Genomic DNA, 25,817 nt, shown 5'->3' on the forward strand with positions numbered 1-25,817 from the left:
TAAATAATCCAATTTATATATATATATATATATATATATATATATATATATATATATATATATATATTGTGAGTACTTGTGCACGTTTTATTTCCCCAAATATATTTAGAAGCTCTCATGATGGAGTGAATGTTTGTCATTTTTGCTCTGCTGGTTTTCGAGGTGTATTATTTTGCAGTGTGAGCGATATGAATGAAGGTTTAAACATTCCTTTCATTCGATTTTACTTTACACTCCGTTAATTAGTAATTACAACCCTCAATTATGCTGACATGATAGACAATATGTCGTTTAGAAGCTCTGCATAGTCAGTTTAGCTGCTGTTACACTTTTCTACCACTTGGGGTTCCTACAACCCGCATAGTCGGGAATGTGCGTAAATATACCGTACACACATCCTCACGTATAAGCAAAACTTGATCATTCAGTGCATACGCATGGTCGATAAACGATGCCCCAGGTCCATTGGCAGCCATGCGTGCCCATGCCAAAATACGATGTGGTATGCTTCAAATCTTGAGCAGTGCCTTCCATTCTGCATACTCTAAAGTTTTTTTTGTCTCATCTGACCATAGGAAGTTGCTCAAGGAAACTGTACAGGCAGTTGTTTGGCAAACTGTAGTCGGGTCTTCATGTTTTTGAGGCTTACCAATGGTATACATCCATCCAGCCATCCATTTTCTATACCGCTTATCTCACAGGGTCGCGGGGAACCCGGAGCCTATCCCAGGGAGCATCGGGCACAAGGAGCAAATCCATCGCAGGGCACACTCACGTACACACTCACACACCCATTCGGACACTTTGGACATGCCAATCAATGTCTTTGAAGGCATGCATGGTATGTCTTTTCCTCTTTGGGAGGAAACCGGAGAACCCGGAGGAAACCCACGCAGCACGGGGAGAACATGCAAACTCCACACACACAGGGCAGCGGCGGGAATCGAACCCCCGACCCTGGAGGTGTGAGACGAACGTACTAACTACAAACCCACTGTGCGTCCCCAGTGGTATACAATGGTTGTTTTTTTTCTTTATCACCTTCCGTCAACCACCACAGCTGTTTTCCACACTCTTCCAAGCCTTTCAGCGGCTTTGAGCTCACCAGTGCTTTTGTTTTTTGGAAGAACGTACCAAATCGTTGATTTGACCACACCTGGCAGTGGCAGCTCTTTGGACTTCATATTGAGAATGAAATGAACTCTAGAACTTTTATCTGTTTACTTATAAGTAAGATAATGAAAGAATAACACACACCCGGCCAGGGAACAAGATTTTCAACACACACTTTCAACACTGCGTGACTCTATATTATACACCCTATCCGGTTTCACCCAGAAGAGGATGGGTCCTCTCAAGGTTTCTTCCTTAACAATGAATTATTCATTATTTCATTTCAACTCCATTATACTGTCATAAACAGCTAAAATAGCAATAAATTTGTCAGTGTCTGAATATTCATGGACCAGGCTGTATATTTAAGAAGCACGTGAGTCAATATTGAGTGTTTGTTTTTAAAAGGTTATAATTAACACTGTATGCTAGGACCTTACTGTCAAATAATATACCATGTGTGTGAAACCTCCAGAGATATTTGTTAACACACTGGTGAAAATGCTTCTCCATTAAAAAGCACTGCTCCTGTACCTACCCTTATCAGACTGATCTAAAGTGAACTTCTTTTAGCTGAAACCTGAAGATTTTTTTCTTAGCTATGAATGTTCCTCCGGTTTATTTATTACAGTTTTTGATGAGTTAACCACATAAATCCAGCTAAAACACCGACTCCGCACACACTCCGTGAACATTTGCGAAGGAGCAGTTACTACTCACTGAATGCAGCGATGGCGAGGATCAGCGTCACCACGATGGACACCCATGATACCCACAATGCCTTCTTCCGATAACTTTGAGCCTCATGGGGTTTCAGACGTTGACTGCTTTCTAGAAGATCTGTCAATGGAATCCGATCAGTGAATCAATCACAAAGGACTGTCTGGTGGAAATAACTACTGACATACTTATCCTTCAGTATTAATAAAAAATAAAAAAAACACTTGAATAACCCAAAGAACCACTAAGGAGCTTGCTTTATTTATTTATTTATTTATTTATTTACCTCTAAAGGTACGTTCACACATACAGCAATTTTATCACTGTAAGTCACCAGTCGCTGTATTATGATTTCACCAGTAGGCGTTCCTACTACTGGTTGCCATAGTAACATTTATCAATGGGTTGCGCGACTAGCATTCACAGATTCACAGATCTTGCACGTGTATATAAATACTGGCGATATTGCGCATGTACATTTACCAGTAGAACTCTAGCGTATGTACATACACACAGATGTGTTTTATAGTTTCTGTTATTTCTACTGTATAGGTATTTTATGGAAATGATTTCCTTTCTTTCTTTCTTTGATGTTCCTCATCCTACAGTTTGAATTTCCCCTACGGGGCATCAATATCATCTTATCATCTTATCCTGTTCCACTTTCGACAACAAAACCAGTTTTGCTGGGAGAGCGTTTGTATATAAAATGCACCAGTGTATATATAATCATATCCTACGAGATGAAGGAGAAGCAGTGTGCGCTCTCTGCACAAGCGCCGGACCGTCTGGGTCCTCAAAACAATTTGGACTCGCAGGCAGCATGGCGGACCACAGATCACGTGCGCTCTACTGTCTTCACTCCCATTGGTAGTCGCTGCACCAAGTCGCTCCGAATTTGCATAAAGTGAAGCTTTTCTCGACTTCGTCACGTCTCTGGACACGCCCACGTCTAGTCAAACAGGCTAGCCTTCACACCCCACGTGCATCAATGAGTCTTGGGGGCCCATGACCCAGTCTTCTAGGCATCACAATTTGGCCCTTGTCGAAGATTCTCAGATCCTTACGCTCGCCCATTTTTCCTGCTTCCAACACGTCAACTTCGAGAACTGACTGTTCACTTGCTACCTAATAAATATACGCCCCCCCCACCCCAAACACCCCCCGCCCCCCCTCAGTGGTTTTAATGTTATTGCTGATTGGTGTATGTTACCGTAGTATATTATAGCATAGTACAGTATAGTATAAATACAACGGTCTACTACAATATGCAATAAACTATATACAGATACTGCTACAGTATATTGTAGTATAGCGTAGCATAGCATATTGTTTATAAGTACTGTATAGAAGAGTATAATAATTATTATATGACGTTTTATTTTGATTCGATTGCTTATTATAGCATCACAGAGCAGACGGTATTGAACAGTTACAGTAAATATAATATTGTGTATGATAGCATAGCATGTTACTGCATAGAATTGTATAGTCTAGTGCAGTATATTACAGCTGTGTGCTACAGTGTGTACTGTGTAACTGTTTGTTAGTTGGTGAAAGTGTCCCGCTTGTGCGCGCGCGCGCACACACACACACACACACACACACACACACACAGTACTTTATTTGGATCAGTGCAGATGTTAAAGTATTAGAAGAACATAAGAAAGTGTCAGTACTGCATCAACATCTGCACACACACACACACACACACACTGGCAGCAGTGTGTGTGTGTGTGTGTGTGTGTGAAGTGTTTTATCCGCCCGTACCTTTATCCTCCACGTCGCTGATCTTCATCACCTGCTCCATGGTGAAAGTGTCTCCGGATCCCTCTCCCTCTTTCTCTCCTTCTCTCTTTCCTTCCCCCTCTCCCTCTCTGTCTGGCTCTTTATCTGCCTCCCTCTGTCCGCTCACACACTCAGGTTGCTGGTGTGTGTCCCCGCGCTGCGGATCCTCCGCCATGGCGTCTGCTTGATGCGCGCGCTTCAAGTCTCTCGGCACGTTAGGAACGTGGCACCTGCGCGCGAGGCGATGGAGGGGAGACGAGACAGGAGGCTCAGGCGCACCTTCTCTCCCAGTACACACACACACACACACACACACACACACACACTTTGACTAGATACACACGCTCACTCCACCCTGCACACGGGCCACACGCACGCGTTAAGTGGAGCTGCAGGATGCGGCAAGCGCGCTCTAATTAAAACCCTGACTCCAAAATATGTGTGGATTTCGAGCGCGCGCAGACCCGCTTCCTCCTCCAGCTAGAGCTCGCGCATACTGTGAAACTGCTCCTTACCAGCTGCAGGTTCCGATCAGATCTGCACGCGCAACTCCACTGTGCTGATGCACTTTATTACGCTTTCAGAGGAGGAAAAAAAAAAGAGTTGTGTGTAGTAATATACGGGCTGCAATTTATTATTTTTGCACGTTATGTATGGAGCTTTTGACATGCGTGAATGATATAAAAAATAAAATTAAAATAAAAAACATATAAAAACGTGGCATGCAATGAATGTATGGTGATGGATAGAAAACATCAGATCTAAAAACATGGTGTAGAATGAATAAATGAATGTATAAACAATGATGACAAAAAATCTGATCTAGAAATGACTGACCGAATGAATGAATGCATGAATGAATTAACTAATTAATTATTGAATGAATGAATGACAGTGTCAGTGACAATGACAGCTCTAACAGTGTGGTCTAAAAATGACAGACTGACTGACTGACCAAATGAATGAATGCATAAAATATACATGAATTAATGTGTGAATGCATGAATGAATGAACAAATGAATGAATGACAATATCAGCAGAAGCATCAGATCTAACACTGTGTTCTATGAATGGATGGATGGATGGATGGATGGATGACAATGTTGACAAAAACATCAGATCTGACAATGTGGTCTAATAATGAATGAATGAATGAATTGTGATATTGGTCAGAAAACTTCAGATCTAAAAACATGGTGTAGAATGAATAAATGTATGAATAAAACAATGATGGCAAAAAATCTGATCTGAAAATGTGATCTAAAATGAACGAATGAATGACTGACCAAATGAATGAATGCATGAATGAATGAACGACAGTGTCAGTGACAATGACAGCTCTAACAATGTGGTCTAAAAATAACAGATTGACTGACTGACCAAATGAATGAATGAATGAATGAATGAATGAATGCATAAATAAATAAATAAATAAATAAATAAATGTCTGAATGCATGAATGAATGAACAAATGAATGAGTGAAGGAATGAATGAATGACAATATCAGCAGAAGCATCAGATCTAACAGCGTGGTCTATGAATGAATGAATGGATGGATGGACGGATGGATGGATGGATGGATGACAATGTTGGCAAAAACATCAGATCTGACAATGTGGTCTAAAAATGAATGAATGAATGAATTGTGATATTGGTCAGAAAACTTCAGATCTAAAAACATGGTGTAGAATGAATAAAGGTATGAATAAAACAATGATGGCAAAAAAAATCTGATCTAAAAATGTGATCTAAAATGAACGAATGAATGAACGACAGTGTCAGTGACAATGGCAGCTCTAACAATGTGGTCTAAAAATGACAGATTGACTGACTGACCAAATGAATGAATGAATGAATAAATGAATGACAATATCAGCAAAAACATCAGATCTGACCATGTGGAATATGAATGAATGAATGAATGAATGAATGAGTGAATGATGATGTTGGCCAAGAACATCAGACCTAAAAGTGTGTGTGTTGGGGTCGGGGGGTTGCACCAATGTTTATTATCCTATTTGAACGGTACTAAAATGATGTTTTCCAGAATCACCATCGCTATCGTGAAAGCTCTCAGTACTTTATTAGCTCAAATAAAGTCCATTAGATGAACGTCTGGCGGAGAAGCGAGTCAGGCCAACATGTTTGTAGACTCCAGGAGCAGAACGCATTTAAAAGTGGAAAGGTGACTGAAGCTGTATAAGAATACGCATAAACAATAAATGCTGTAGAGTTAAAAAAAACAAAAAAAAAAAAAACACCAAAGTATGTCATCTCTCAGTGCTCTTTTCTGTGATGTAGCCAGTTGTCCTGTACGAACATGACATCTGAACACGAGCACACTTTTCTCTTCCAGCTAGTCAACAGGCGCATGTTTGTCTAGCACACACTTCTGTTTAGCTTATGTCAACACTTCTTACATGATCTTTTTTAGGTTCCTTGTGAGCTTCCCTCACCATCCGCAAACACGGACGAGGAATCCCTGTGTGCTACCTGTTTCAGCTCCTTACTAGTTAAAGTGGAGTTAGGAAAAGTGAGACTTTGCATAAGGGTTGAGTTAACATAACGGTAGTCTCCAGACTCAAAGCTTACCCAGAAGGCACACTGGTCTCTCTTCTCCTTGTACTGCAAACACTAATCCCCCCCCCCCCCAATGTGCTGTAGGTCTAAGTTCCCAACCTTGTTCCTGGACTACCCCCTGTCCTACACATTTGACTGTTTTCCCTGCTTGATTGAAGTGATTCAGCAGTTCTTCCCACGAAACAAACTACAATGTGCAGGACAGGGGGGTTCTCCGGGAACAGGGTCCGGAACCTGAGGCTTGGGGAAATACCGTGTTGAGTTTTTTCAGCGATAAAACGGGGCAACCCAAAGAAGTGCTTCCATCTGGAGTCTCAAAGCTAAAATTACAACCTAAAGTTGATTAATTAAAAACCACCACCCGGTTCAGTGGCCCTATCCTTATACCATATATTTCATGTCACTACGGTTGACCATTGTTAGTTGAGAGTATTGTGTGAGAGACTTATATGTGTATTGTGTCCCATCTAAAAGAAAGCAAGCAAGCCCTGATAATCAATGCTAAAAAGTAAAAGATTTCCAGAGATATCCAAAAAAAAAACAACAACAACAACAAAAAACTGTACATTTACTTTTTTTTTGTTGGTGTAAATCTTTGGGAATGTCTTAAAAATCAATGTTATGTCTCACAAAGTGAAGTTTATGTGCATCTCCCCCATTCCCCCCTCCCCCTATTTTTTCAGAGTACTGACATTTTTGACATCTGTCAGGGTAAGACTTACAGTATTTTATCTTTCGTCTCTGTCTGAAATTGATTGAGCTAATAAATAAATAAATAAATAAATAAATAAATAAATACCGTGTTTTTTTTGTTGTTGTTTTTTTTTAAAAAAATGTACCAGCACTAGTTTGAACCCATCATCTCCACCATCCTCCACTTGGCCTGAGGACTGCCTGAGTAGCTCTCTGACAGACCTCAGATTTAATCCGACAACCTTCTAATCACTGTGAACCGCTGAGCTACAGCTGTGTGTCATGCGTATACACTTCAGCCCATTACTGGCTGTCAGGTGCCAAAACAAAATCAATAATCAGACGTTTATATGGAATAGAGTGTACCACACTGAACAACGCTAAGAATGAACGTCCACGGACCTGTTCCTGCTTTGCTTCATCGATGATCTCCTTGTTAAAGCAACGTTCCTCAAAAGGGCATCGTCTTGCATTGACCATGAAGCATCCATTGGGGGTCGTCTGAGGAAAACAAGCCAGAGGATCGGTTTTGTTCTGTGAAAATTATTGATGTACTTGGTTCAGAGGAGAAACCCTTTCGGAAGCTATTCAAAGACCCCCCGACCCCCCCGACCCCCGCCCATGAGCATAGTTGAATTCAAATCAAATGATAAGGATACAAAGACATTCTACACAATCATGTACCTCCAAATTTGTGGGGGAAAAAGTTTGGCGATGGCCCACATATGAGGCTCATGGTCAAGTGTCCACGTACTATTGGCCATCTGTCTATCAAGCAAATGGAACATCGTGCTAAGGCGTTTGTGCAACTTGTCATGTAAAGCAACAGAAGACGCAGATATAAAGTGGCTTTCGCATAAGACAGCTTTCTTGCTGGCCTTCAAACCTCACACTGTGGCCAAACCCACGATTCCTTCCAAAGGAATTGACACCACGGTATATTAATACAATAATCAACAATCAAAAGTGCTCTTGTGGACCACACACGTTTGTACGCTTTGGGGAACACAATAGAGGGGCTCTGTTTATAGGTTAGCTCACTTGGTAAAGGAGGTGATTACATGCCATTCTTCGTGCAGGCCAAGAGACACTTTCTTCCATTAAAAGACATTTGATGTGTGCTATGGCTACTTCCTGGGCGGCAGTAAGGGGCTTGAAGCGCTGGCAGTGGTGGCTTGGTGGTTAAGGCTTTGGGTTACTGATTGGGAGGTCAAGGGTTCAAGTCCCAGCACTGCCAAGCTGCCACTGTTGGACCCTTGACAGTGCTCCAGGGACACTGTATCATGCCCAGCTTCCTGACATGCTGGGTGGGGTATGTGAATTTCACTGTGCATATGTATATGTTATCAATAAAGACTCATTAAATTATCTCATCCACGAGCTCCTTGTACAATGGAATTCTCAGTTTGCACGTGATGTGCTGCACTTATGATAGAAGTGATAAATAATAACAAACAAAACATAAAGACCAAAGCCCTATAAAGTTTGGAAGTGGTAGATGGTGGCTGTTGTTCATGAGTCTGGCAGCCTGAAGTACAGTATCTAAACCACATGGCCAATGCAGCAGATTAATATGCTCTCCAATGGTACATGTGTAGAAGTTTCTGAGGATGAGATATATATAGGAAGGGGATTATAGGTGATAAACTTAAACCCCACGAAGAGGTGTTTGTGATTAACTAAATCCATGGCGTGTGCATGCTTCACAGTGGACTGAGATTCTCACTGAGGCTGCTGTTTTTATCCCCGAACGCTAGGTGGCGGTGATAATAACTACAGCGAAATATTCCGGATGTGACAATGACGTCGACGGAAGGAGGCGAGCGGCGTCGGGACGAACATGGCGACGGTGCTGCGAGGCTCCACGAAATGGCTCTTCACCCGGGAACAAATCGAAAATACGCCGTCTCGCCGCTGCGGAATCGAGCCAGACCGGGAATTATCTTACCGACAACAAGCTGCCAACCTGATCCAGGACATGGGCCAGCGGCTTAACGTGTATCCTTTCAGCCGGAGCCCAGCAGGGCCGAGGTGTGATTAGTTAGCGTCATTTCTCCCCCTAATGTGCCACTACTGCGGAACGTAAACCGTTCGTTTATAGCCTGGAGTGACTTAAGACGATTTACTGTGTGATTTTCATCTCGATTGTGTTGTGTAAATGCTTTTAATATGTCAGATGAGCTGCAACGCGCGGTACAAAGGGAGGGAAGGAAGGAAGGAAGGAAGTGGGGGAAGCTAAGCTAGCTCGTGCGACGCCGTATTTCTTTCCCCACCTGTATTTCGAGAAATATCGCCCCCTGTTCTGAGAAAGGCTAGTGACGGGAATTCCCCGCTAAAAGCTAACGGGGTCTGTGTGAAAACGGCTGGGAATTATAACGCAGCTCGGCCCCAACCAAGGACTTACTACTTTTTGATATTAACATTTTTATTACCTATATTGACGTGAATTAATGTCGAGGAAATGCTGTATTCTCCAAATATAGTTTTATTATTAGCTGTTAAGCTAACTGTATAGTGCTAGTGTTGCTTAGCTAGTCTAGGGTTAGCTAGACTAGCTTGACTAGCTAGCTAGCAACGCTGCTAATTCTACCGGAATAAAGTCGGCGTGACGTTCTGTGTTCGATATTCGCAGATAAGAGGAAATTAAGGGACCGTCTCTAAAGTTACACACCACATTGTTAAACACGATTCTAACTTCAATAACATTTGAAGGGAATGACTTACAGTCATATAACCCACTGTACACTGTTCATCTAGGTGTCAGGTATGATGCACACCTCGTAGATTTTTCATATTGATCAAAATAACTTTTAAATCATATGTAAATTAGACATGTATTTCACTGCAGAATGGGCTCATACACACAAAATATACCATCATTTAAATCTCAGTAGCATTTGAAGGGAATGATGTACAGTCACACAACCAACTGTAAAGTGTTCATCTAGGTGTCGGGTACGACGCGCACCTTTTACTCATTCCCTTCAAATGCTATTGAAGTTAGAAACGTGTTTAACAATGTGGTGTGTAACTTTAGAGACGGTCCCTTGATCTCCACTTATCTGCGAATATCGGACGTCCAACCTCACGCCGACTTTATTCCAGTGCTAATTCTTTGTTTGTATAGGTATAATTAAATATCGGCAGAAGACCACGTATAAAGTATAACATTTCACATCGGTCTTTTGGTTTGGCTCGAATGTGTACAATATAGAGGGGTTTCGGTTTGAAATGTCTGCACGGTATGATAAAGTGGTCTAAAAATATCAGTTTCGCCGTATTAGTCATTTAAAATAAATAAACACACACACAAAGTGTTAGCGAATCTGGGTACAAAATCTAATTGTATATCCTTGCATGTAACAAGGAAACGAATGGATCAAATCCCTTTATTTTCCTCAGGAATCACTGGCGTTGGTGGCGTTTATTGGTGGCTGTGAGGAAAAGCGCTGTGCTAAGACGAAAAGAAAAGGAAAAAAGATATACGTCAGAAATAGATTTCGGGGTCACCAATGCCACGTTGTTCCGCCGAAGGGTTTTCAGGGCCGCCGCAGCCCCTGCACAGAGAAACACAGGCCGCTGTGGTATGATCTCAGGGCGAGCAGGACGCACGCACGCACACGCGAGAGAGAGAAATACATTTAATCAGTAGTTTGATCAAGTTAACAGTGAAGTAGTTGTCTGGACAGACACTGTAATCAGTGTGACATCACTTACAGTCATGATTGAATCACAAAAGCTGCTGTTCTTCCTGTATGTAAATGCTCTGCACTTATATAACGCTTTTTAACCTTAATGGTTCGACAAAGCACTTAACACTGGTTCTCATTCACCCATTCACACACACACACACACACACACCATGCAAGGCGCTAGCTTGCCATAGGGAGGAACTTGGGGTTCAGTGTCTCGCCCGAGGACACTTTGGCATGTGGCGTGATGTGGGCCGGGACTCAAACCACCAACCCCGTGATTAGTGGACAACCCGCTCTACCACCTGAGTCACAGCCGCCCCAAACGTGGTGTAGTAGCCGCTCGTAGAATTCCGTATTCAGCCGTTATGTTGTTACGGTTGATATCTAGCTAAATCTAATATAAGCTCTATTCTCTCTGCTGGTGGCGGTGTTGGTTAGAAGACGAAAGATTGATCGGTTTTGCTGATTAATCGGCACCGATGAACGATCGCCGGGATTATCGTTCATCTAAACGTCGTTTTTCCAGCTCGCGGGAGCGGCTGAGAACGGTCCTCTGTCGTCATACAGTACGAGGGCGGCCTGTAGAGACGAAATAAGACCTAGCACCGACCGATTTTGTTGTTATTTGAAATGTTTTTTTGGTTCCTTTTGGACCTCTTTTGTTTTTATTCGGTTCCGTTTGGATATAGATTTTATTTACTTTCATACTTATTAATAGTTAATATACTTATTTCATTAAAAAAGAAAGCGTAGTACATTTCCATGGTACCGTACTGCAGTACTGTGTATTTCTGTAATATAGTTCAGTGATATTTTCCTTTGAGTGTTACGGTGTCAGTAACCCGGTCGAACTCTAGCATCAGTGTGTGTTTTTTGTTTAGTTTCTTTTCCTTAGTGTGTCCTTTTCAGCTCCCAGCTCACAATCAACACTGCCATCGTCTATATGCACCGATTTTATATGCTAAACTCCTTCACAAAGTTCCACCGAAATGTGAGTACCCTGATTAATGTTTGCTCTGATGGTTAACGCTGAGCTCGGCCGGTGTTTAAAGATAAGCCACGTCATTTTTTTTTACTGCCTTCCGTTCATGAGTCACAGCATGAGTTGAACCGGGTGTGCTAACACGCTGTTCCCCCGTCTCTCCTAGAGCATCTTTCCCACCACTCTATTTTTAGCTGCTAAAGTGGAAGAGCAACCCCGGAAACTTGAACACGTCATTAAAGTGGCACACGCCTGTCTTAATCCGCAAGAACCTCCACTGGACACCAATAGCAATGTGAGTGTGCAGCATCGGCATTACCAAAAACACATCGGTGAATGTTTGTTTGTTCTGTAGCAGCATTTTTTTTTTAAATAAAACTTTATATTTTAACACCAATGGAAAAACAAAACAGAAAGTCCAACAGATCTGATGCAGTAAATAACTTGTATTACTACTGACGTAACCTATGAATCGGGTATAACTCATAGATTAATGGATTACTGGGATGAATTATGAAACCTGTGACCTACCTGGGCGACGAACTCGTCTTTGAAGCTTCTTCGTACAAGCTGAGTCACTCGACACTCGCACAGCGAATGACTCGGCGAAATCGAACAGCGGAGCTACAGATGAGCTTGCTTTTAGTTTTATCGGGGAATCGGTAGATACATGCTGCTCGTTGTTGCACGTTAATAGTTCAGCCGCGTGCTGCCGTGTTTACCCGTCCACACGGCTTTAGTGTGCGTTTATAAACCCGAGCGTGTAAAGTAACCATCGTCCGTCTCTGTCCACAGACGTACCTCCAACAAGCACAAGAGCTGGTGCTTCTAGAAACCATAGTGCTGCAAACACTGGGTAAGTCTGCACATGGGTGGGGACGTGGGATTTTGGTCCTGCAGCTTCAGGTTGTAATTTATCACCCGTATGATGTTTCTTATAACACTAGCCACGTTAATTCCTCTCGCAGAGAGTAATGCAGTGGGTCAGTTAACATGGAATATAGTGTTTATGCACAGTGGCACTTAAAAGTTTGTAAATATCTGCATAAATGTGACTTAAAACATCAGATTTATGAAGTAGATAAAGAGCGATTATTAACAAATGAGACTAGAATATTATACTTGGTCATTTATTTATCGAGGATCCAATATTACATATCTGTGAGGGGTAAAAGTATGTGCACCTTTGCTGTCAGTATGTGGTGTGACTCCTCGTGCAGTAATAACTGCAGATAAGCGTTTGGGGTAAGTGTTGATCAGTCCTGCACGTTGGCTCGGAGGAGTTTTATCCCGTTCCTCAGTACAGAACAGCTTCAGTCTGGGATGTTGGTGGGTTTCCTCACATGAACTGCTCGCTTCAGGTTCTTCCTCAACATTTCTACTGGATTAAGGTCAGGACGTTGACTCGGCCGTTCCAAAACATTAATTTATTCTTCTTTAAGCGTTCTTTGGTAGAACGACTCGTGTGTTTAGGATCGTTGTCTTGCTGCATGACCCACTTCAGATTCAGTTCATGGACAGATGTCCTGATATTTTCCTTTAGAGTTCGCTGGTATCAATCAGATTCATTGTTCCATCAGTGATGGCGAGTCGTCCTGGTCCAGATGCAGCAAAACGGGTCCAAACCCTGATACTACCACCACCATGTTTCACAGATGTTATAAACTTCTTATGCTGGAATGCAGTGTTTTCCTTTCTCCAAGCATAACGCTTCTTATTTAAACCAAAAAGTCTATATTGTCTCATCTGTCCACAAAACATTTTTCCATTAGCCTTCTGACTTGTCCATGTGATCTTTAATAAACTGCAGACGGACAACAGTGTTGTTTTTGGAGAGCGGTGGCTTTCTCCTTGTGACCCTGCCATGCACACCGTTGTTGTTCAGTGTTCTCCTGATGGTGGACTCATGAACATTAACATTAGACAATGTGAGAGAGGACTTTAGTTGTTTAGAAGTTACTCTGGGTTCCTCTGTGACCTCGTGGACTATTACACATCTCGCTCTTGGAGAGATCTTTGTTGGTCTCCACTCCTGGGGAGGGGAACGATGGTCTTAAATTTCCTCCATTTCTACACAATCTGTCTGACTGTGAATCTGACTGTGGAGTCCAAACTCTTTAGAGATGGTTCTGTGACCTTTTCCACCCTGATGAGCATCAACAACTCTTTTTCTGAGCTCCTCAGAAATCTCCTTTGTTCGTGCCGTGATACACTTCCACAAACACGTGTTGTGAAGATCAGACTCTGATAGATCCCTGTTCTTTAAATAAAACAGGACGCTCAATCACTCACACCTGATCATCATCCCACTGATTGAAAACACCTGACTCTAATCTCACCTTCAGATTAACTGCTAATCCTCGAGGTGCACATACTTTTACCCCTCACAGATATGTAATACTGGATCATTTTCCTCAATAAGTAAATGACCAGGTGTAATATTTGTCTCATTTGTTTAGTTGGGTTCTCTTTATCTACCTTTAGGAAAATCTGATGATGTTTTAGGTCACATTTATGCAGTGACATAGAAAACTCTAAAGGGTTCACAAACTTTCGAGCGCCACTGTAACTGTAAGCGCTCCTGTCTGGACTGTGACTATAACGTGAAGTGTTCTTGCTTGTGCTTGATGAATCCGGGTCGCAGCCGCTTGTCTTTTCAGTACGTCTGGTTTCTCTCTGTGATGAGTCTAACGGTGTATTTGGTTTCATTCCAGGCTTTGAGATTACTGTAGATCATCCACACACAGATGTGGTGAGATGTTCCCAGCTAGTGCGAGGTAGAATCTTCCAGCTTTACTCAAAACATTGGATTTTATCCTCTTCTATCACTTTCTCTCTACTCTCGTCTCTTAAGCCTGTCGTTAATGCGTTTCACTCAACACTATTGCTAATCCTGTTGTACATTGTGATTGAAAGAAGTGAAAGTTGTGCTCCTGTTCTAAATGTTTCTCTCTGTCTCTGTCCACACAGCGAGCAAGGACTTGGCCCAGACCTCCTATTTCATGGCTACCAACAGGTTGTTACCCTGACCCTATTTGTCGCACTACCATGGCACCCTGTAGCTTCCCGTTCTGCCCGCTTCACCTCCCTGTAGCCAACGCCCTTTCTCGTGCCATGGCATGGGGTGGCACGCCTGTGGGTGGCCCCTCGAGGCCCGGCGCGGTGCGGTGTATTGTACAAGGGCCTAGAGTTGGCACGGGAGGCTGAATGGCACAGTGCGAGGTGTAGAGGTGCCCGTGACTATTGCTTGATTCAGAGTGCAGTAGGTCTAATGACTCAATTGGTAGCCTGGGTTGCAAAGGGGTAAACTTAGAGGCCGTGCCGGTAAGTAAATCAACTCGCAGTTCTTTATTTCTCTTGTCAAAATAAAACGTATAAAAACTTCGTTTTTGTTATTCAAGAACTTTATGCAGCATGCATAAAAATATACACACAATCGTGTGGTTTTTTTGTTTTTTTTTAGTCAACGTGCAGGTGTAATTTTTTTTTCTTAATTGGAGATTTAACATACTAATATTATTGTGCTTGTTCAGTCTTTTTTGTTTTGTTTTTGTTTAAATGAATTTCCATTTGATTTATTTTTCATATAATCCCTTACCAGATACGGTTGTTTTAAAGAAATGTAAAAAGTACTTTCATCCTTTGCGTTGGCCAATTAACATCCTACAATATAATTCTAGTTCATCAGAGAGCATGGAACTCATCACGGTGAGGCCACTGTGAGACTCTTGGCAACTGGCAAAATCTCAATATTCCCATATCCATATACTCCTGCTGATGAGGAAATAGCCATGGATACGTGATAGAAGTGACGAGAAGTCACGAAAATGGCAGTTAGTCCTGGGGGGAAAAACTTTAAGCAGTTTTACTGCGGAAACTCTGACATGATTATAAACATTTCCCAATATACACATGAACCTTGAGGAAAGAATATCAGAAGTAGAGTTTGCATTTAATAAAACGCTATGCTGCATAAAGCGAATATCAACTAAGTAACTACACACAAAGGCAGCTCTAAGCTCCGACATGGATCGTTATTAATAATATCCGCTGTTTGCTCAGGCCCGGTCAGACTGGATGGAGACCAGCAGTGATCAAGTCTAGCCACAGATTCTCAGTCAGATTGAGGTCTGTGCTTTTGGTGCCATTTCGCACATTCGGGCTCCTGGTGTTGAACCACTCCGGTGTAACTTTGGCCTCCCAGTCCTTGCTGGTGAAAAGTATCCCTGTAGCGTGACGCTACCACCACCATGCTTCCCTTTCTTATTTCAGCATTCCCCTTGGCCTCTTGATTGCTTCCTCTGACTCATGCCCTCTTTACCAGTGCAAGATTTACCACTGTAGTTTGGTGGGTGGGTTTTATGCTTGGATCACATGACCCTTTTAACTGCGCACAGGTTGACTCCATTCAGCTACGTGACTTCTGCTGGCAGCTCTTTTCATCAGAATTTATTTTAGGGGTATCATGGCAAAGGGGGTGAATACTAATGCCATCACAATTGTGCCGGTTCTGTTGACCCCACACTTATGCAAGGAACTGTATATTCAAGCCTCATCGTTCTATCGTTATCGGAGTAAGCACCCATGACGGACAGCTGTGACGTGTTGCCGTAAATTCCCATAACAATAATCTAATATCGTTTCTTAGATCATTATTTTACTTCTGAAAACATGCCGATGTTTGCCCGTGCCTCACTGCGTGTGCTTTTACCAGCACAATGCAGCAGTTATTCATGTATCTGCGAAAGCCCCTGTGGTCATGTGTTGTATTCACCGTGGTCTCCTCTGACTCTGACTCGAGCAATATCCTCGTCCGTCTCGGAACCGCAGCTGAGACGAATTGCGTTTAAAGATCACCACCTGCACAATCACTGATTTCATTTTAGCGTTAATGACGAAAGGCAGAGCAATAAGCGAGTCTCCCGTGTTTTGTTTTTTTTTCGTCTCTTGTGTCCTGCAGTCTGCACCTGACCACGTTCTGCCTGCAGTACAGACCCACGGTGGTGGCGTGCGTGTGCATCCACCTGGCCTGCAAATGGTCGAACTGGGAGATTCCCATCTCGTCGGACGGTAAACACTGGTGGGAGTATTTGGACCCCACAGTCACCCTGCAGCTTCTAGACCGTGAGCACTCTTCTTTTAAGAATACATCTATTCACCTGTACAAGCCGTATTTGCACCGAGCTGCCGGTTTATTGTGTACACGTACCTCTTATCGGGTACTCCCGAGTATTCTGCCTAGCGGTGGTAAATATCTATCTAATAGCAGGGCTGGACGGTTCATACAGATCATAAATACATTAAGTAACCCAGCCAGGAGACGCTCCAGTGCGCTGGCAGGTCTCTTGTTTGAATTGTCTACGTGTAGAAAGCGATTCGACTCCCCGACTAGGACAGACCAGCAACTGTAGTCCTACTCAAGCGCTCCATCTGTAATCAAGCCTTCCTTCTGTTTCCGCTCCTTGCTCAGAGTTAACGCACGAGTTTCTACAGATTTTGGAGAAGACACCCAGCAGGTTGAAAAGGATCAGAAACTGGCGGGTATGTGAGCGTTTCATTTTCTTTAATCAAATCTATAATCTCAGTGGCCTTGTCTACAGGAACAATAAGTACATGACCATTTCAGTGTGTAGCTCGGAAGGTCTGACACCTTTTGTGTGCGTTTAATCTTTTAGGCCACTCAAGCTGCTAAAAGGTCCAAAACAGAGAGCCAGTCGGTGGGGGGCTCCTTTCAGGTTCCTGGCCACGAGAACCTGCTGGTTGACAGTAAGGCTGATTTGATGGAGAGCATGTACCCGGATGTGTCCTCCGCTTTGTTCCCGTTAGACACCCTCAACGGCCTCGCCAACCCGAGCTCCTCGTACGTCCAGGCCGACGCCCACTCGAGCTTACAGGGAGTACCAATCGGCAGCAAGCCGCAACAAACAGCCACCAATAAACTGAGTCTGGAGAAGTACAGGGAGAAACAAGCGGCCGAGCTGCTGCAGCGCCGCAAACACGGCCACCTGCTGCCTGAAACCGCGGCTCTGGCTTCGTCGTCATCGTCGTCTTTATCGGCGGTGCTGATGTCCTCAGCGCCATCATCTTCCTCGTTGGCACGGGTTAAATATGGTCAGTCCGGGCAGGAACGGGAGATGAAGAGTGGCTCACTGAAACGGCGTCACCCTTCATCCTCCTCTTCCTCCACGGAAAACGGCACAGCGAGTCAGGAGGAGCTAAAGATGAAGATCAAAATGTCCGAGAGCGGCGGTAAGAGCAGACACAGCCCTCGCTCGGGTCGGGAGAAACACCGAGCTTCGAAACACGACGCCGCGCACTCGCACGCACACTCTCACACAACTGCTCACGCGCATGGCAGCCACCACAAAGCTCATCGCTCCTCCAAGAGCCATGCCGGCTCTGCCCCCCTGCCCCCAGCCCCCGGCCACACCCAGCTGGGGAAGATGGACAGGAGGCCGGGGGAGGGGCCGAGTGCCGAGAGTACAGCTCCCCTGTTACTCAACGGCCAGCACATGGACTACGCAGACACGTTCAACATGCTCGACTCGCTGCTCAACGCACACAACATGAACTACTAAAGTGCACGCAATCAGATTATTAAAAACTCTTCAAAAGTTTCTTTTTTTTAAAAGAACTGTTTTAAGTTAGGGTCAGATGGTCCGTTTCTTTCATATTCACCTCTTAATTTAACCATGTTGCTCCGCTGAAAAGGAAAAAAAAAAAAAAACCAAGAAGGGGGGAAAAGAAGTAGTTGTTGTATGTTAAAGTGTATCACAGTTTTAAAGTGTACTATGTGAAGAGCAGCCTGTGAGATACCGTATTGTTTTAATCCTGGCTGTAGTGATGGAAGGACAACAGATTACGAGACGAAAGCAGAGGTGGAACATGTCTGCGTTTGTACTATAAACTTGATTTTTTTATTTTTAATTCAAAGGGATACATTTTGAAAAGACGTTGACTGTTTTACGGGAGGCGCAGGTAACCCTTTGCTCGTTCACCCCTCCCCCTCCTCTCCCCCCCCCCCTTTTTAAAATGCTATGTCTGTAATTCTCACAACGCTCAGGTTTGGAGATGCTTCAGTGTGTAACATGACACCTACGAACATATCTGGCGAACTCCTAGCATCTCGAAGCTCCTGCTTTTTACCTCCAGCGATGGCGTGAGGGCGTTCGTCCACTCCATTCCATCGCCTTAACATCGTAAGAGGCTTTCCCTCGGCTTGTCGGCGTTCCCCTGCCCTCCTACCTCATTAGCCCTTTAAACAGAGTCGCGGAAGCCTGAGAATCGCACCCTCCCGTAATCTCGTTTATTCGTTCGTAAGCGAGGGTCGAAGAAGGTCTGATCTGCTAAACCGTTTGTTTTTCAGCAGAGTCAGTTTAAGAGATTTGTATAAACGATGTGAATTTCCCACGGCGAGGCTTAATCTCAGATAATTCTTCCTTTATCGCCTCCTCAGACGGACAGCCAGGAGTTCTGTGTCCCACCGTGTGTAAACCATCCCAGTACGAGAGGGATCAGGATGCGCTAGTGTTACATGGGATGTAAAGAATAAGAAAGTTTCTTTTTAATACGGCGATACAGGATCCGTATGATGTAAGAAAGAAAGAAAGAAAACAACCTGCCAGTCTTCAGATTCCTGAAAGGTCTCGTAGCGCAGTGCCTCAGTGTAACGCCTCCATTTTGAGATCTCGAGGAGAGTTTAGGGGGTTTCTGTTGTTTTTAGTTTTAAACCCCCTTGGTGTTCTCTTTAGGATGCCGCAGTTCTCTGTAACAGCCTGGAATTTGAGTCACAGTTTGGTGATGGTCATGTTGGATGATTAATCTAATAAACCACCCTGAGAAACAAAATGTCCATTGTACAGTTTTTATTTTTAATGCTCGTGAATATTAATCTGTTTGACACGCTGTAATGTCTTTATACACCAACAGAGGAACGTCATCTTGTGCAGAGTTCTGAGTTCTCTCTCGTGATAACTTGGAAAGGGAGAAAAAAAAAAACCTCTACTTACCGATTCTATGTCGGTTACGGGTCAGGTTCTAGACGCCCTGTGTTAAACACACAATATTGTGTTGTGGTGAATGAAATGTCTGGTTAGTTTGCCATCTCCATCTCAATCTATTTCCTGTACAGTTTTCTGTCTTACCCTCGAGACATCTCCTAACATCACACACTCCGCTCGTAATAAAAACGGATCGCGAACTCCGTGTAAACCCGTATTTCCAGCCACTAGGTGGCGACGTTGAGTTGTGTATGCGCAGAGGCTGCTGATGTTCATAATGTGGGCTGAAGGGATACTCGAACCCAGCAGAACCGTTTGAGAGTGTTCGTTCCCCAGGAGGCTGAGTTCTGATTTATGGAGATTGTCACCGTGTTGTACTTGGAACACAGCGGCCGAGCCCCTCGACTGAGCAGGTGTGCGCTCACCTACACAAACTCAGCAAACGGAGGCAGATGCTCCACTTTCCTCCTGGTGATAACCTAAAAAAAAAAAACACCCAGATTGTACATCTTAAACTTCTGTATAAATGAAGAAGTTGTAGTTCTGTTGTGCTGTGTTCTGGCAGAAGGAGAAAGGGGTGAATGAAAGAATGGAGGGATGAGGGAGATACTGTTACCACCCCAAATTTGATTGTGTTTTATTCCTGTACAACGAGAACATGCTACAGCAGAATGAGCACAGTAAGAATATATATATACGCACTTATCATCTGCTGCTGTCACGGAAAATTGATCAACGCTGTCTGATCAGTTGGACGCTAGACTGCAACAGCGCTGAGGTATAATACAGCTGGAATCATTTCTTTATCGTTTATTTTTTTTAAAAACCCTCCCGTTTTAGTTCACTGTTGTAGAGACTGCATGTTCGCTCCTCTCACTGCACACCTTTAGGATGAATATGAAATTTATCTTCCATATCCGCCACATGTCCAACGACCGGAACGCCAAGTCAACAAGTCTCGTTCCTGTACGCCTCAAGTTCTCTTAAAATGCACTTCACACAGGAAGGAAGATGTTTGACCTTGCTGTGACCTCGACCCTGTTTGGATCAACTGGTTCATCTGCCGGTTACTGTGATGACTCTATGTAAGTCCTACAAACATTCAGCCACTCGTTCCTGATGTAGTGCGCTAATTCGAATCTTCGAAGGAAGGAAGGAAGAAAGGGAGGGGGGATGAAGGAAGGATGGAAAAAAAAGTGAATGAAGCAAAGAAAGAAGGATGGAAGTAAGGAATGAAGGAAGGAAGGAAGCAAGAAAAGAATGATGGAAAGAAGGAATGAAGTGTGGAAAGATGGAAGGAAAGAATGAATGAAGAAAGGGAGGGAGGGAGCAAGAAAAGAGACCGAATGAAGGAAGGGAAATGAAAGTAAGAATGGAATGAAGCAGAAATGAAGGAAAGATTGATTGAAAGAAGGAATGGAGCAAGGAAAGAAGGAAGAAAAAAGAAGGAAGGAAGGAAGGGAGGAAAAACGCAAACACGGAAGGAATGAAAGAAAAGGGAAGGGAAAGGATAAAAGGAAGAAAGGAAGGTTAAAAAAAAAAACCCATAATGCCTACAACACCTAATGGAGGAGACAAAAAAAAGAGGGTACATATTTAAAGGAACCTTCTGGAATCAAACTGACTCCGCCCTCAGGCTTAAACCGGAGTAAATCCACATCAGCTCTCATCAGAGACTTACCTATGACTCCTAACCCTAACAGTAAGCGCACTCTCACTCTTCTCTACATTTTTATCTTTCTATCTACGTCTTCGCAGCTGGACCTGCCCCCCCCCAAATCCCCAAATCCCCAATCTCCAATCCCCCCCAATGCTCGAGAGTAAGATTTGAATCAGGGAAGCTGATCCTTTGTCATCAAACGCCGCTCCTATACCCAGACCTTCAGGATGCTTTCACGTTGCAAGGTCATCAACTAGAACAAAGGATTCTGCGTGTTGTTTGCTGCACGTGACGGCCCAGCGCGGCGTCTCGGATCGAGCCTGAATAACACACAATACTTCAGGATTAGCCCCGGTGGGATGTCGACCTCTTTCTGCTGAAGGAATTGGCCTTATGAAAAGGTTCCATTGTGTCAAATGACACACTTATAGCCTGTATGCTGGAAGGGGAGAGGGAGAGAAAAGAACGGTGGCTAGAAGGGTGGCACTGAAAGGGAAGTGCAGATTAAAGCTGCCTCGTCGCCGGCTAAAGGGAAGTCGCTCGGCTGTACAATGTGAACTGTCTGCGTGTAGACAGGCGGTGTTTAGCTAGATTGCACCCTATGAAATGTTAAGTGCCGTTCTTGCAGCCTGCAATTCGCTCCGAGACGGGGGTGTTAAGTGTGTGTATGTTGAAAAGGTATTTATCACAGCCTGAATGCGCTGGTTTGCTGAGGAGTTGATTGGATCTGCGCTCACCATGCTGCACTTTCTGAGCTGTAGAGACGAGACGAGACGAGACGAGACGAGACGAGACGGCTTTTTGCAGGTCGTTTGAACAGTAGCTGAAATTAGACAATGTTTAAAGTCACTCTACAGGCTGTGTTTTACTCCAAATGAGCCAGAACGCTTGTTTTTAAACCCCCCCCCCCCCACCCCGACCGTCTGACACCAGCTCTGTAATACTGTCAAATTCCTGAATCTGTTTGGTCAGAAGGTATCGATTAATCTTCCCCAGCAGAGCAGCTCTGACAGTAGTGCAGACTGTAATTTATTCATCCGAACGGGAAATCACAGGCTTATATTAAATACGCTCGTTCTAACGCCGTCGAATCCATACGATCAACTTGGATGGTAGACGCCCAACGTAAACGTATAAAAAAAATTAAATAAAAATAAAATGGTGAGGTTTCCGTAAGTAGAGATTCATCTGGCGTTTTTGGAAGGAGTCTCCAGTGTCGGTGCTCTGTAACAGTCAGGGGTAATGCTGTTCGTTTCAGTTTCACTCGTGTAAACTTGAGGAGAAAGGAAGAAACGAGAGGCTGGGGAGAGAACGGCTGTTTTGAGCTGCTGTAGTATGTGATAACAGGAACTCTCTCGCTATAACTTTTCAGACGATGTTAAATAGAACTGTAAACGGAAAGAAAAAAAAGGTATGACGTGTCATTTTCACTGGGAAATAGCATGGTATGTTGTCTTTTTTTTGTTTTTGGGGAGATCTACCTCCATCCAACAAATACCCCCCACACACACACCCACACACATATCGTCACTGCCACTAGTTAATTACCCAGAATCTAATTCCTCCCTATAACACGTCCGGAGAGCCGAGCCAATCACACTCTCTCCGACTCCAGGCCGCAGATGGCTACGGATTTGACCTCGCAATCTCCCAGCGATGGTGCCATGTTTTGTTTTTTTTTTGTTCTACATTTGGGCCATTTGGATAACCACCTACACCGTTTCAAGTGAAAAATGCATTCCAATGGTAAGAGATTTATTATTCGACTGCATTCAGATATTAACGTGCAAATGCAGGCCACTCCTTCGGCTGATGGGGGTATGGAGGACGATTGTGGATCTGTCGACAGAAAGGGGGAGATCTTGGGCTGGAGTTCTGGGCTGCTTCTGATAAACGTGAGACGGCAGTGATCAGACATGATGGTATGAGCCGTTGAAGAACCATCACAGGGAAAAAAAATCTTACAGTAACCTGGTTGCACAAGTGTGTTAACACCCCATAACCACTACTTTTGTTAAAGCAAAAGTTTACTTGCAATACAGCACGTTTGGGTAAGAATCCTCCAAATTAGCACATCATGATTTGGCGATTTTATTCCACGCGTCCTTTCGAAAACGTTCCAGCCCTTTTCGAGTCATTCCGCAGGTTTTCGATAGGATTTAGATCTGGGCTCTGATTTGGCAATTCCAAAACATTGATCATCGTCGTCGTCGTCGTCTGAAGCCATTCCTTTGTTGACTTGAATTTGTGCTCTGGGTCGTTATCGTGCTTGAAGGTGAAATCTAGCTCGACTAGAACTCCAGTCCCAGCTGAAGAGATGCAGCCCCACAGCGTGATGCTGCCACCACCATGCTTCACCGCGGGAATGGTGTTCTTTGTGTGATGAGCGGTCTTGTTTCTGGTAATGTCACCGTGGTGCCCCATTTTCCCCACTTGTTGATGACGACCTTCACGCTGTTCCATGGTACATCGAGTACCCCTCTCCTGATCGATATCTCTTTCGACACGTGAGATACCGTACATGCTTTGTGGCTCTTTGCAGACCAGGGCTTCAGCAAGGCAGATGAAACCAAGATGATGTCGAGAAAATCCTACAGAAACAGCTTTATTTCGGGTTAATCGGTATAAATTCGTTGTCGACAGGTGTACGTAATCACTTTTGAACAGGAGTTTGAATGTGACTGGTTAAAAACAGTCACATGTCCCATTATGAAAGGGTGTGCACACTTAGCTTTTTTTTAACGTTCGATTGATATGATCTGGTCACGAGTCATCTCTAAAGTGTCCGTAGTGTGTGAATGTGTGTGTGTGTGTGTGTGTGCGATTGTGCCCTGGCTAGTGCCCCGAGATCCCTGGGATAGGCTCCAGGCTCCTCACGACCTAGTGTAGGATACAGAAACGGATGGACGGATGGTCACGGGTCTTGCTGAGGTCCTGAATATGCATTCAGATAAAGCTGTAGAAAGCTCGAGGGATAAAAGTCATGTGTTAGGATGAAAATGAAACAAGGAACAGGAAATTAGCAATCTACTTCTTCTTTCAAGCACTGGCACTCAATGTGGCCAAGAACTGTGTACTTGAAGAGCTCATTGACCTGCCTTGCAAATGACCAGCCACAGGTGATGTGGAAGAGGAGGAAATTGCTAGAAAAACCACGCATGCTTGAGGTTTTTCTTGTAGCCGGCAGATAAGCATGCAATGATCTCATTTTACCGTTTCAAACAGCTCTTGAATAACTTGTGGAAAACAGGGTGATCTCTCACTGAAAGCTTATTATCAAAGTGTTCCAAAAGTTTGTTTCCCTGTCAGACTAATAAATGTAACGCAGAGACATTACACACGGAATCTAATAAACCAGTGCCAACAGTCATTAGTACACAGCTTTTACGTTTGACAGCATGGTGGAAACTCGGGCCGGTTCGCTGATTGCATTGTGGCCGAATCTGCATTAATGAGCTGCGCTACAGTGGTAGAGGGCTCGAGTTGTTTACCTCCACCCGTGCCAAGGTACGGCAAAAAAAAAAACAGAACGGCTTTCGACCCAGAATGTCGGAGATTCTGCGAGAAGCAAACTTCTTGCAAACCTTTTGGTATGTTTCGAGGAAAACAGTGATTTCATACAAGTCTATTATCAGTGTTGGAACATTGATACCTTGAGGCCATTTCGCAGCCTGTGGAGCCTGGAGATGTTGAAGATTGATGGTATTATGAATTCCAGAACTCGCCTGCAGAGGCCAGGAGATTGATCACATCCGATGACGTAACGGTTCGGCTGTAAAGCGTTATGATATTGTAGTGTGTATTGCTTTTGAGACACCGTTCGTAGTACGTCTCTCTCATGTTATCTGGTAGGTCGCGGGAACGACGTCTCCTTCCGGAGCGATGATAAAAGTTGACTTGCACAGATTGCACGGTTTGCAGATGTGGTCCCTAGGCAACAGGAGGATGCTGAATTTGGCAGGTTGGAAATTCCCGAAGTTCATCACTGCCGCAGTGCTGCTTTCTTAATGGAGGGAGCCGTGTTTGATCCAGACATAATTGCTAGTAAATGATTCGGAGCAGCTTGTGCCAGGAAGTGTGTGTGTGTGTGTGTGGGGCGGTATAAAAAATTCATGCTATTAAAAACCGTACCAGTAATCTGCTAACCTGGGTCTCTCCCCACCCCGTTGTTGATTATTTTCCTATAACAGCACAGCCCACCTTGTTTTATTTCATACACGGCGCTACACCAGTATCCTGTCGCACCTTTATCACGACTCGGCACTCGCTCGGCATTATCGTAATGATGAATCTCGTTCACAGATAGCATCAGTTTAAAAGTGTTAAAGTGCTGATTTCGATGAACAGACTACAACGATGAGACGGTCATGAAGTTGCCCTCCTTGAGGTCCTGAATATCAGGCAAGTTCAGCTTGGGGTGGGGGAAAAAAGGAATGAGCGCTAGGTTTTTCTTTATCCTTCTTATTAACGTGCTTCATTTCGTTAATGATTCCCAACTACGTTCCTCCATCTGTGTGTGTGTGTGTGTGTCTCCATTCCATCTTCTAGTCACACATATTCTTTCTCTCTTTTGTCCTCACTCCA

The 25,817-nt window shown here is 43.9% G+C and overlaps 2 protein-coding genes across 3 annotated transcripts in view; one reads left to right on the plus strand and one right to left on the minus strand.

Annotated features, from left to right (window-relative positions):
• Positions 1 to 3,893, minus strand: part of tmem163b (transmembrane protein 163b) — a 44,907-nt gene extending 41,014 nt beyond the window's left edge. Inside the window, exons 1-2 of the mRNA XM_053617130.1 lie at positions 3,604 to 3,893; positions 1,834 to 1,953 (exon numbers count right to left, since the gene is read on the minus strand). Of these exons, the coding sequence (XP_053473105.1) occupies positions 1,834 to 1,953; positions 3,604 to 3,796 (313 nt within the window). The 5' untranslated portion in view covers positions 3,797 to 3,893. The remainder of the gene's footprint in view (positions 1 to 1,833; positions 1,954 to 3,603) is intronic.
• Positions 3,894 to 8,671: 4,778 nt separating this feature from the next.
• On the plus strand, positions 8,672 to 19,421 carry ccnt2b (cyclin T2b). 2 transcript variants are annotated; one of them, XM_053617065.1, is made up of 9 exons: positions 8,672 to 8,894; positions 11,501 to 11,582; positions 11,740 to 11,868; positions 12,369 to 12,429; positions 14,288 to 14,350; positions 14,544 to 14,589; positions 16,534 to 16,697; positions 17,044 to 17,114; positions 17,249 to 19,421. In XM_053617065.1, the coding sequence occupies exons 1-9, from the start codon at positions 8,737 to 8,739 to the stop codon at positions 18,149 to 18,151; spliced, it is 1,677 nt and encodes a 558-aa protein (XP_053473040.1). In that variant the 5' UTR covers positions 8,672 to 8,736; the 3' UTR covers positions 18,152 to 19,421. The 2 variants fall into 2 exon arrangements, 1 of the variants encoding a protein (XP_053473040.1); XR_008384917.1 differs by lacking the exons at positions 17,044 to 17,114; positions 17,249 to 19,421 and having other exon boundaries at positions 8,673 to 8,894; positions 14,544 to 14,897; positions 16,534 to 16,674.
• The last annotated feature ends 6,396 nt before the right edge of the window (positions 19,422 to 25,817 follow it).

The sequence above is a fragment of the Ictalurus furcatus genome, chromosome 27, assembly GCF_023375685.1.
Source record: "Ictalurus furcatus strain D&B chromosome 27, Billie_1.0, whole genome shotgun sequence".
Taxonomy (NCBI): domain Eukaryota; kingdom Metazoa; phylum Chordata; class Actinopteri; order Siluriformes; family Ictaluridae; genus Ictalurus; species Ictalurus furcatus.